Source organism: Dryobates pubescens, chromosome 2 (genome assembly GCF_014839835.1).
Source record: "Dryobates pubescens isolate bDryPub1 chromosome 2, bDryPub1.pri, whole genome shotgun sequence".
Taxonomy (NCBI): Eukaryota; Metazoa; Chordata; class Aves; order Piciformes; family Picidae; genus Dryobates; species Dryobates pubescens.
Window position 1 is genome coordinate 45,173,369 of NC_071613.1, and position 12,645 is coordinate 45,186,013.

Consider the following 12,645-nt stretch of genomic DNA (forward strand, 5'->3'; position numbering starts at 1 on the left):
AAGCATTTGCAGTTTTGCTCTGACCCCAACAGTTCCCTGTATGAGCTAAATAAGGACTACTTGTCTCTTCTGAAGTGTGGAGAGATATGAATCCTAATATAGGAGTGTCTCAGAGCAAGAGTCTGTCACTTGCTCTCAGCTATAAAAAGGGGTAGTTAAGAGCAGTAGACTTTGCATAGTCTTCAGAACCAATGGCCTTAATCAGTCAGCAGTTGGGCAAGCAGGGTTCTTTGGAGTATCTCCTAAATGCACAGATGCAAAGTGACCTAATGTAATGGGATGCTTCTTAGTGCTGCAAAAGTGACCCTGAAAGACTGAGAAGAGGGCTCAAATTCTGATGGTCTTCTGATAACTAGAAAGTCATTGAACTCTCCTTAGAAATCAGTCCAGGATTTGTAATGGAATATACCTTTTCTTTTAACATGGAGTCCCTCTCCTTGGCTTTCTGCTTCAGATTAGAGGATCATTAGAAAGGGTTGTGATGAGGGAAGACGTTGGAGGGATTCCTGCTTTGAAATGTCCTTTATAAATCAAATTATTAGTTGAATGTGACAAAGGGTGTTAACTTCGTTGTCTTTTAATGCTGAGCAAAGTTCAGTGGGTGATTGCCTTTGCTCTGTGCCACCTTTGACAGAGCTCTGAAGCTCAGCATTGGGTGCATGGAGCTCGGATGGGCTGGAGACTGAACACCAAGCTCTCGTACAGTGGGCTGTGAGACTCTAGTCAGTAGCTCAAATTTAACCTAGAAGTTTAATTCTGTGTCTGTATTATACACAAAGCCTTGTTTAGAGGATATTTATTTGCAGTAATTCAGCTCTGGCCAGTCTGGAGCATGCTAGGGTCTCATTGCCCTAAGGAGCACCAGGAAGGTGGAAAGCACTCACTAGGTGTAGGAAATGCCTTTCTTCAGGCACAGGGAGAGAGAGATGTTCCTGTCTGCTGGACTTGAGAAACAAATTATGAGTGCATCAGCTACAGCCCAAAGAAAAGAATCTGTGATTAAGAGTAATCAATCTATTGTCAGCATAACTTTACGGTGCAACACTTTACACTCCATTCTAGGTCATATTATGTAGCTGCAGCATGGCTTTAGGTGAGAATATAAAACACTAGCCAGAAACAAGGAAAATAGATTGAAGTGGATACATCATATTGGCTTCAGTAAAGAACGTGTCCCCCTACCTCCTGGAGCAGCTGCTCTTCTGAGCAGGCTGCCAGCCATATCCAAACTTTCCATTTCAGAACAAAAGAAACTTAATCTGAATGTCAAACATTTAATCTCAGTGTGTAATAAATGAGAAGTTGAGTGGGTTTGTGTCTATGATAAGATCCTGGTAAAGCTCTTATTTAAATTTCCCCTCCCTATGGCTCCTCCTCTCTCCTGACTCTTACAGTTTTGCTCTTCCTTTTGTCTTTTTTTGTTTGCTTTACTGTCCTCTTATTCTTTCTTTCTTTCCCTTTTCCTCCCCTTGCTATTCTTCCCTGAGTTTTTGATTTATTTTTACTTTCCTTGCTCTGTCTGATGAACCTCATTGCTACAAGATTAGCAAAGTAAGCTTCTCTTGACAGAGTGGCGGTAACTAATGTGCAGTGAAGAGAGTTCAGCCAGCCACCTTGTACATCGTTGCTAGTCGGTCAGAAACAGAACCTTAACTGGAAGTGGGGCAAACCAGCATCATTACAAGGGCTGTCAACAGTACATTAATGAAAGTTATTTCTTCATTAGGTAAAAAGTGAGATCTGATGGTGCTTTTTATAGAAGGTGCTGACACTGTGTTACAGCAAGCTGCAGAGCTTTGCTAAAGAAACTGGTACCTTTGTGCTGAGTGGTAGCAAGAGAGAGAACTGCAATAATATATTCAAGCCCATAACATTTCCTAATTTGAACATATTTTATTTAGTGCTTCAGGCTGAGCCATGGTTACACTGTGTACAGCAAAATGGAATGCATGGCCAAAGCAGTTCTGTCAAAATTGAGGCAGAGGAGAAAACAATAGTAAAGTTAAGGGTGTCAACCAAAGCTTACTTAGTTTCCTGGTCCTTTCTGAATGAGAAATATGAGGAAACTGTTACCTTCCCCAAGTATGCTCCTTGGGTGAAGTCCATCTATTGCTCATTAGTTGCATCTCAGCAAAGTCAAAAGGATCAAGTGTACTGGTTGTGGGCAGTCTCTGTCATGCCAGAGTTGTGCTCAGCTCTTTCTCCTGGCAGGTTCACAGGCAAGTGGCTGTGATGAGGGTTGGGAGGGTTGTTATTTTGGTCCAGTTCTATTAAGAGAAAATGTCTTTTAAGTCTTGTGTTTCCCACCTCTCCAGGCTGAGTCAGAGAGGGTCATGGCAGACAGTTATTGAAAGGGACCAACGAGTTGCTGAAAATGCTGCACAGTTGAGCAGGAAGGATTACCATGACAAGGTGAATACACTTAGCAAAAGAATCTTTCTTTTTGACAGTGTGGAAATGTACTTGCCCACACCTCCTTTACACCCTCCTGACAGACAGTCCTGAGTTAATCATGTCCCTGACGGTCCCCAAGGCAGTCTTTTGAGATAAACGGACTCACTGGTTTGAACCTGCTTGTATTTGTGTACATGGGCATGTTGTCCTTTGAACATGACAATGAGACAGAGGAGGATTTCAGCAGGACAAGTCCTGAGGCTGCCCAGGGAGGTGGTGGAGTCACTGTTGCTGGAGGTGTTACAAAAAAAAAGATTGGATGGGTCACTTGGAGCCATGGTTTAGTTGTCAGGTGGTGCTGGGTGATAAGCTGATGATCTCTCTGGTCTTTTCCAACCTGGTTGATTCTGTGAATAAGTGACCTGTGAATGTGAACTGCTTAAGGAGATGCATGGACACTGCTCTCTGGGTAGTCTGGGGGAACAGTCAATTCTTTTTAGGAGCCGTTAAATCTTACCTGTTCATGGGACAGGCTTTTGAGGGTAGAAACCTTATTCATGGGTACAGTAGGTTAAGTTTTCAGTGGGTCTGTGTTACTGCAAAATATGAAGTGTCCAAGAGCACTGGAGGTTTGAGGTTTTCCAAAGTGCTAGTTGCTGCACAGTATTCTGGGCACTGCTCTCATCTTCCACCAGCGACTTTCTGCGAATCTGATGTTTATTGTGTCGGTGCCAGTGTTTGGGATGCTTTAGCAGCTTTCTCTCAGTTCCTAAGATCCAAGTAATATTAGCATTATTTTTTTTCTCTTGAAAGTTATGCACACAGCACAAGAACTGTAACTCTTCTGACTCAAGCTTGCCCCTCATCCTCTGACTATGTCTCCCTTTTGTGACTGATCTTGCAGCCTTATTTTTTGAGATGCACTAATATGTGAGATGTGACAAGTAAATAAAATAAACATTCAATTCATGTATGTAAAATAGATTGGAATTGCTTCTGTAAAGATCAGCTTTCATTTACTAGTCTGGGGGGTGAATTTGTGATGGGGATCCTTATTTTTCAGATTGCTGCATTGTTTCCAACGTTCATAAATTCATCCACCATTAAGGAAACATGGGGTTTGCTTTTATGCAGGCAAAGCCCTTCAACTTCCATTCATTCCAAGATGATTGTAAGAATTCACAAGGCAGTATGCACCTTATCAAAAGCCTGAAGACAGGAGACTGTATTCTAAGGGCAGGAGAACAGATAATTATGAAAAATATAGCTTAGATAATTCCCTGCTCACTGCAAAGAACATGGGGTAACTAAACATGCTGCTTTCCTATAAAAGTGCCAGGCAGATGTATTGTTCAGGATTTCAGTTCACAGATGCTGAAATAAAATCTGTCAATTTTCAAGTGAAACAAAAAAGGCAGTAATTTCCCTCTAACTCCAGAAGGATTTTGTTTGTAGTTTTTCGGGTGGTGTTGGGTTCCCCCCCACCCCATACCATTGTATTTCGGCATACACCTTGTTAGAACTGTTTATGTATTAGAAAAACTATCATTTTAAAAGAAACATACTTTTAAAAATAAATAAATAAAAAACAAATAATAATTAAAACAAACAAACCAAACCAAAACAAAACAAACCCTCACAAAAGCCTCAAAATGCATCAGTATAAAAACAGCCTCAAGATACTTCTCAGATACCCCAGAACACTGTTGCATTTCAGTGTAATTGTTGCCTGTTAATGGGCTTTAGGAAAACATTTTCATCTTCAGCAAGAATTACAATTTCTTTGGAAAAGAAAAGAATTGGTTGGGGAGTTGGTGATTGCAGTGGGGATCTACAGATGTGGTTTTTAATTCAGTAAAGAAATGCAGTTCCTTGCCAGTTTCCCCGCTGCGTATCAGTTACTATTGCAGAGCAGTTCAGTTGCTAATGTTTCATCATGCAATTCAGTGTCATGTAATGACACTTTTGAAAACAGCTGTAGAAGTATATCTGGCTATTTTCTTTTAAAAGATCTGTAGATCATAAGTAGGACTTCAGCATGTGTGAAGAATTATCAGAAAATACCTAGCGAGATAGGCTCCAAAATGTTCTTTGCCATTAGAAAACCGCAAACCAAAAATGAACCACGGGGGTTTCTTATTCTCTTTGGCAGGGAGAGAGCTGTTATTTGTGCTTTAGTTTGTATATTTGTTATTTGCTTTGCTCTGCTGTAGTGGGCATAACATCATGTTGCAGAAAGGATGGAACAAAAATGCATCTCCTGTTCTGTGTGTTGCCACATGAGGAGTTGGTAACTGCTGTTCTGTTGCCCTTATTGCACCCCTCTGCATTTGGCTGTTCTGTGTGTTACAGCTATTGCTAGTCCTGGTACGGCTCAGCAACGCTGAAATCATGGATCCCTGCAAAGTTATTTTCCAGATTGTGCAAGGCTGTAAAGTAGCAGAGAGGTGAGGCCTGGGACCCTGTTAGCACATGTGATTCTGAGGAACCAGGTTTCGGGTGGAGATTACACAGCCCCAGCTACAGCTAAATATACTAAGAACACTTATTCACACTTTAGGCTTGCTGACAATTACAATTACAGAGTACAGCAGCTGAGGATGTGCCCTGTTATGCTGTGTTGGTTTTTTTTCTCCTCCTCCCTAATGCACAGTCTTAACCTCTATGGAATCACATTGCAATTCAGAGAGCGCTCTGAAGCTTCCTTGCTGTCACGTAGGAAATTTGTGACAAAAAGTGCATCAAATAATCAGCAGTTACAGCTTCTGGCTTTATACCTGCCAGTTGATTTCAGCCTTTTTATAGGCCTGCTTGTCCTAGGAAGCACATCACACACGTACCCAAGATCATCTTGTTCAGCAGCACCAGCTGACCGTGCCCAAAACAGCCCCCGCTGCACAGTGGGAAGCAGCAGGATTGCATTAGGGGTGAAAGCAGCATCGAGGTGGTTTTGAGGCAGAGCACAAGCCAGCATGTGTGTTCCTTCTCATCAGCTGGGGTTCGCTGCAGTCCCGAATCAGATTTGCCCATGTTGAGCACCCCTGACAACCAGGCCCCAGCTGTCTGCTGCTGCAGGAGTGTGTGCCAAGGCAGACCATGAAAAGTGTTGCACAACGCAGTGTAATTTAACCACATGCTGAATAAATACACTTTTGAGAACTCTTTTGAAGAGATGTTGCCTAATTAATCCTGCAGGGGGTATAATATGTATATTTTTGAAATCCAGTTTTAGCATCATGCAATTAGCTTTTATGGCCTAAGGATTCTGATTTAAAACATTCTTTAGTTACTAATGGTAATCTGTTTTAATTAGAAATGCAAATGTCTTTTTTAGATCTGAGCCCTACAATGTAAAAAGATGATTCACAGCTAATGCCATTGAAGTGCCTCAAGTCTGGTTTTCTTTGTACCTTCTGTAGTTTGAATCCTGAGGATCAACATGATATTCAGACATTGCTCTCAGCTGAAACACGTGGAGGCTGAACAGACTTCTTTAGGAAATGGAATAAATATTAATCATCAGGGATCCTTTCTAGGGCAGCAGAAGGAAAATCATAGCTTTAGGCAAGAAGGAAACAAATATTTCCAATGTTACAGTAGTTACACAGTAGAAGAGCGCAGCTCCTGCTGGGGCACAGGTGCTGAGCATCTTACTTTCTCTTGGTATCAAAGAAATTATTCAGGCTTGAACATCTCAGGCTGCTCAGGGAGGGCTGTAGCTACTCAGAGCTGTGCTGCCACCAAATTTGTTCTAGCAGTGTGCCTTAAGAAAAGCCTCAAGCAAACCAAGATCCAGCCAAACATTTAAAGGCCAATGCTTGCTGAATATTCAGTGCAGTCAGTTGTCCTGGACATAGTAAACTGTAAGGCAGATGGTTGTCTGTGATCAGATACTGTATGCTGCTGTAAGAGATCACCTGTATTCACCAAAGTCTGTCCAGAATCAAAGAGCCTCTTCTACTAGACCAGTGGAGCCTTTTCTGTTGTCTTGTTTCTTCCAGTTACTGAAAGATGGGGCTGAAAGCAAGCAACTACTAAGCAATAATGAAGATGGCTTTTGTAATGATAATCGCTTATTAGACACGTTGCTTGGTAGAAGAGCAGTTTTACAGCTATTTACGGTTAGCCGCAGTGATGCAGCTGGGAATGAAGCTGTGCACTCCCTGTCTCTGCTAAGCCGTATGCTAAGCCTCTCTTGTGAGGAGGCTGCTGGTAATGAACAATGATGTAGACACTGTAAAATCCATGGGAGGTTCTTTGAGGCCCTCCAGAAGTCAAAAGGAATGAGTTTCTGAGGACTAACCTTATTGAGAAGGCTAGTGGCTGGGTCAAGGCATTTGCAGAGCTTCAGGCTGAGACCTCAGCAGGGTGCTGCAGCGAGCTCTCCTGTTCCCATGCAGCAGACGCTTTCTGAGACTTCAAGTTCCCACCCATCTTTTTTGCTGACACAGATAGAGTCCAGTAGTGATTTCATCCCCTTAAATTTGATAAACTTGTTGACTGGCACCATGGAGAAGGTTCCTCACACAACTGTTCCCTGCCATGGAGAGCTGTCAAATGAAAACTAAGACACAGATTGCATGAGCCTGTTATATGGGACAGAAAGTGATGTTGTGGTTTTCCTACTTAAGTGAATTAAAGCTTTGCACAAGTCTAACTGATAGTCTTGAGTGTGCAGTTGAGTGTCCAAGCTGCTTAGCCATTTCCCTGTGCCGTGTTCAAAGAGCAAAACATCGCAAGCACCAACGGTTCTTCTCTGTGTGTTTTATTGCCAAGCCACTGTTTGCATTTACTTCATTCATTACTTCTTTTGATTCATCCCAACCAGTACCTCTGCTATGAGCTTGTATTTCCTGCTACTATTTCTGGAGGACAAGGGTGTGGAGGAAGCTGCTTTGGGCACCAGCCCTGGAGGCTCCAGCTGCAATGTGTCTGTTGTCAAACACCCCAGCCTCGTTGTTCTTGGTGGTTACATGGTGTCCGCTCTTGCCGTGCACCACTTGCAACTTATTCTTATTCCATTCTTTTCTTTTCAGGGGCTGTCAGAGCCTGAATAATTTAAGAGTGAACAAATGAGAGACGTTCATGGAGGACTGTGTTCTTACCTAGGCACAATTTGACAAGCATGTAGATTGCCTTGGGGTTCCACTGCACCTACCACAACTTTACTAAGAGAAAAGCCCCCTTTCCTAGCCATCTGTGTCGCTTTTGCTTAGTAAAGTTTTTCAACATCAGCGCCTTTGGAATTGGTTGGTAAATGGACAAAGACTTTCTCTTTGCCCGGAGCTCCTGACAGCCTCCAAGTACCAAAGAGAACTTCACAGCACTAGAAAGCAAGAGACAGCTGCTGAATGTTGGAAGCTACTGCATTTGGCAAAAGAAGCTGACGCTAAGATGCACACAGTTGTGTTTGTTTGTTCTGCTTGTTTTCTGTGCTTTCTGAGCCCTGTGTGTGCCTGGAAAGTTTAATGACCGATCCCTTCTTTCTCAACATGCAGTTTTTCTTCCTATCCCAAAAAGGCTTTGGGAACTGTTCTTGCTTTTTTTTTTTTTTTTCCATTTCCCCCCTTTCCAATTCCAAATTATTTTGTCACTGATACTCCTCAATTGTTTCCATGAGGAATTGTTTGGGTACATAGCCACAGTTTCCTTTGAGGTAGGGAGACATAAATATGATACTCAAATATCATCCTCCACCGTCCTGTCCCCTAGCTTGGTCCACCTTGTAACAGAAGTTCCTGGCTTCAAGCTTAAGGCAGAGTTGACCTTAGTAATGATGTCATTTAACTGACAAATTACTTCAGAATTCTTACAGTAGCTCAATTTGGGAGCTGCTGAATGAAGCTGACCCGTGACACTTTGCGAAAGAATAAGGCTTGTGTTGTACGAACAGCTGCTTGGAAACCTTATGTAATAAAGTTTGGTTCTGTGCCCACCACCAGGATAAGAGATGGTCTTTCCCGGCTCTGGTACCCTTAAGCTTCCATCAGAGCAAAACTGCTTAGATCTCAGTTAAAAAGTCTGCTTCTGTGTGGGTGTCGAAGCATTTCACAGTTCCTTATGCTAACAGTAACAGTGTACTTGCAAAGGCCAGCAAACGCTGCTCTTCTTTTCAACTTCAAATGTGACATTTCCCCCCCCTCATCATTCCACGCAGGTTTTCCGTACAGGTTCAGGGTTAAAACTTTTTTACGGATCGTTGTGTAAGCCTCCTCTCAAAATATATCAAGGGGGATTTTTGCTTTGTGTTTGGGACTTTGTTCTTTTTGCTGCTAGCAACACTTATTCTGGAAACTTCAGGGTTGGGAATTACTTTATTTTTGTCACAGAACGAGCCAGTGTAAATACAAAATGTAAAGTAGAACTTAGAGAAGTGCTTCGATGAGTTGTTTGACTAAACTGAAATAAATGTTGATTTGTTGGAAAAAAAAAAAAAAAAAGACAAAAGGCATGCCCTTTCTGCATCTTGTTAGTCTTGACTTTTTATTTCCTTTCTTCACTGAAGTGAAATGCATGACTCTTGACATCAGAAATCTGCTCTCCCAGCTGCGAAGACGTTGCGGGAAGGCTGTTTCGATGTGCGCTCCCAGCAGATGTGCTGGACTTGTTCTTGCTGTGCTTTGGGCTGGTCTAGGGTATGTGCTGGGCACACACTTGAAGAAAGAGAAGGGATGAATGAAATCTGAAATACTGTGTCTGACCTCAAACTCCACTGTGTGGAGCACTGCCCTTTTTCTGAGCTTTTCCCATCCTCTCTTGTGCAGTAAAAATCTATTCTGAAATGTTGCTTTGTAGTGGAGATAAGCGAGATTCCCTTGAAGGACTCAGTGCAGGCCCATAACAAACTTATCTCACAGTGTTTGGGATAAGAGCTGTCTAGGGGTATCTCGCTTATCAACGAGTTGGTGAGTTCACTCTGTTGATGTTTGTTCTCTTATCATTCCTGTCACGAACTCATTGCAACTTATGTGAGGGGTCAGCTGGGACTCTGAAGCAGTATGAATTTGTCAGACTGAAAAATGGAGAGAAAAAGGCTCAAACCTCTCACTGCAGAAGTCAGAGATACCCATCACAGTTTTAAGCTGTTACATAGAAACACATTTCTGAGCAGGACACCCGGAGAGGAGGACCGCAGATGTTCTGGCTGCTGTTCAAATGCTTGGTGCCATGGGGTTGAGTTGCGCATTTTCTTGGGCCTCTTCACAGGCAGAAGAGTGAGTTCTGCCTTCATGTCAGCAGCAGCTCCTTGGTTGAATGCTTGTTTGTGGGAAACAAGTCCCCTCTCTGAATCCATCTGAGGACTCATCTTCCTCTTTTTCCCGTGCCCTCTACAGTTACCTCTGTACAATGGCTTCAGGTCCACATGAAGCAGCCGATAAAACAGAGATGACTTCTGTGGCTGTTCATCTCACTAGACACTCTTGGACAGTAACAAAGTCATGTTTTATTTCAGTGGGTTCTCTCTCTGTGCCTTCCCCTAGTGCTGTTTCTCTCACTGGAGGCTCTCCTTGCTCATTCAGCACGCTCTCAGGGTTTCAGTAACTTTTCTTGCAAGGTCTCTTGGGACTGCATGTGTCTGTGCTGTTTCTCCAGCCTCTTGGTTTTATCTCACTCTTTGAAACTTTCCCAGAACTGCAGTGACTTTTCTCTGACCTCCAGAAACTGGAGCTCTCGAGCCCTGACACTCTGACTGGCACAACCAAGACCTGGAGACTACTTTGGGATGTCAGCTTTCCCAGCATATGCTGGATGAAAGCTGCATCTGAGCTAAAAATAAAACCTATTCAACTGAAGCTAATGGCATGTTGCCATGAGTTATTGCTCATTAAAGTGAATTGTCAGATGCTTAACTTCAGCTAATCATTTCCTGCTGTGAGATGGGCCTGGAATGAAACATACTGAAATGTGGGAAGGGGATTCACAATAACTAAATTTAACTAAGGGTGTAATTTCCTTGGGCTCCCTCTGTAGTTAATGGAAAGAGAGAGGCTCTTACAGGGTGTGATTCCAGCTTTACATCACCCTTGGGCAGAAGTGTGCACATCTCCTTGACTGCCAGGAGCATGAGGTGAGCTACTGCCTCCCACAAAACTGAACTTCCACAAGTGGTGGAGTTTGCCCACTCCAGCTAGGTGAGTGCTTGTTTTCCTCCACTTAGGTTTTTACCTATTAGAAAGCTGAATATTAAAACCAGCAGATAGGGCAAGAGTGCTTTCCAGTATAGCTAAAGAGAACTCTTCAGATCATCTGTTTCACAGCAGTGCTATCCCTTTTCCAAGAAATATTGCATATTCAATAAAGAAACAGTGCACTCTGAATGTTGTGATTAATTTTAGTTTTAGCCTTTTTTCCCCCCCTGTTCTTTTTTTGGGAGCTAATGTTGTTTGCATGTTTGGTAGTGAAACACAGTCAGATTTTTATTTTTTAAAGTTACAGTGATTGGAAAGCTTATCAGGTATGTCTGCTTTTAGCAGCATAGGCTGATTTCTGTATTGGACTGGGAACTTAACTCCGTAGCACTGTTTTTGAGTATTGGCAGAAGTACTTTCATCCACGTAAATGGAATTGTGAGAATCCAGCCAGACTGATTTGTGCCTTTTGGTGTTCCAGCTTGAAGCTTCAAACGATACTCCAAGACACAAACAGAAAATTCAGTTGAACCTTCTCAATTCTGCCTCTTTCCAGATGCAAAAGTTAGGGAGAATGTTTGAACTTTGGAGCAAAATTCATGTTTAGATTTCAGTGATGTAGTTTGAACATGTCTTCAACCTCTGGTGCGAACCTATGTCCTGCGTGATGTCATCTCATTTTTCCCTCGAGATGACTTGTGGGGCAGGTTGGCAGCTGGACACATGTAGAGGGCTGGGAGCAGTGGGGGAGTTGTGGAGGACTCCAGGGAAAGTTTTGCAATTCTATTGTGAGAGTTCAACATACTTCCAATTTAAAGACCTTTTCAAGGCAGCTGTCCTCTTACCTTTGTCTGACAAGGGTACCAAAAGTTTCCTCCTCCGCTTACATTCTTCACTGGAGTCTTTCTCAGAGGAAGTGCCTGAGGAAACAGTTTACTGTTGCCATTAAAAGTTGTCAGATTCCTTGTTTACATTATCAACTAGTGTTTTCACTTGAGCAATAGCTGTGAAGTGACTTTCTATTATCCAGATGTAGCATCCCAAATTTTTGCGAATCCATGCCAGGTTTTACAAGCAGAATAGGCTCTAGCACTAAAACTGGGATTGGTACTGTCATCTGCCTAAGCCACAAAGTTTTGTAACCCTGACTCGTGCCAATAAAAATGTTTCACTGAGCCTGTTTTGGACATTTAACACAAAAGCACAGAAGACACTAAAGAAGCAGTTTTCGTACTTCATTCTGCCGTCTTTATGTCTGTCAAGTAGACCTTTAGCCCTGAAGCCCTTGAGCAGATCTGAGGTGGGTCTCACAGCAGCATTTTCCAAAGGAAGGTATAAAGCCACAAAGGGCATAGAGCTTTGGACTGGGTCCTGCAGCCTGTTGTATGGTGAAGGATACACTCTTGGAAAGGGCAGGAGAGGGTGCGTTTTGATGGTTCAGACGATTCTTGTTGATTTCGTGTGAAATACTAACAGAGGCTTTGGTTGTGCATAGGATGGGTCTAGAGGACTCCTGCTTGCCAAGATTTTCTAATACAGAGATTCCTGTTTGGGAAATAAGCCAGTAAAGACCAAGTTAGTCTTTCACCCACATCTGACTGAATTCCATGTCAGAAATGTTATTTTCTAGGGATCACTAAATATGGAAAATGGCCTCTGTCAAGCACAGCAGAGCGAATTTATGTGCTTATCACTTAGGTTGTCATTATTGGCTTTCATTCATGAATGGAATCATTTCTGAAGAAAAATTGTTGATTTAAATGCACATGTTAATAGGATTACAGAGTTCCCATTCTGGATCAACTTCTTTGACTTTTCTGGAAAAACCCTTTTCTCTCAGACTGTTTTTCTGGGATGAGAAATGGAGCCATACATAAATCAGATCAAGATTCATCTCTTTTCACCTAAAGCAAGATTGTGTCCTGCCATACTCATCGGCCTTCATAGCTATATTGTTTATTAACTTTGGGTTATGGAAGCATATTTTCTTCCTATCATGTGTGATCTGTGGCTACTATGAATCAAAAAGAGAAGCCTGATGCTTTCTGTTTCTGAGTTGCTCTGAGAAGCCTTTCCCTTTCCCTATTGTGGGTCTGAGTTCCTGCCAGTGAGCCTGGTGCTG

General features: G+C 42.6%; 1 protein-coding gene across 14 annotated transcripts in view; it reads left to right on the forward strand.

Annotated features, from left to right (window-relative positions):
- Positions 1–12,645, forward strand: part of KALRN (kalirin RhoGEF kinase) — a 548,250-nt gene that overhangs the window by 469,575 nt on the left and 66,030 nt on the right. Inside the window, exon 36 of one of the 14 annotated variants that reach the window (XM_054176489.1) lies at positions 7,431–8,528. The exons of the other annotated variants lie outside the window; for them this stretch is intronic. Coding sequence (XP_054032464.1) covers positions 7,431–7,447 — 17 coding nt within the window. The 3' untranslated portion in view covers positions 7,448–8,528. Of the gene's footprint in view, positions 1–7,430; positions 8,529–12,645 lie in introns of those variants that run through there. 14 annotated transcript variants of the gene reach the window in all.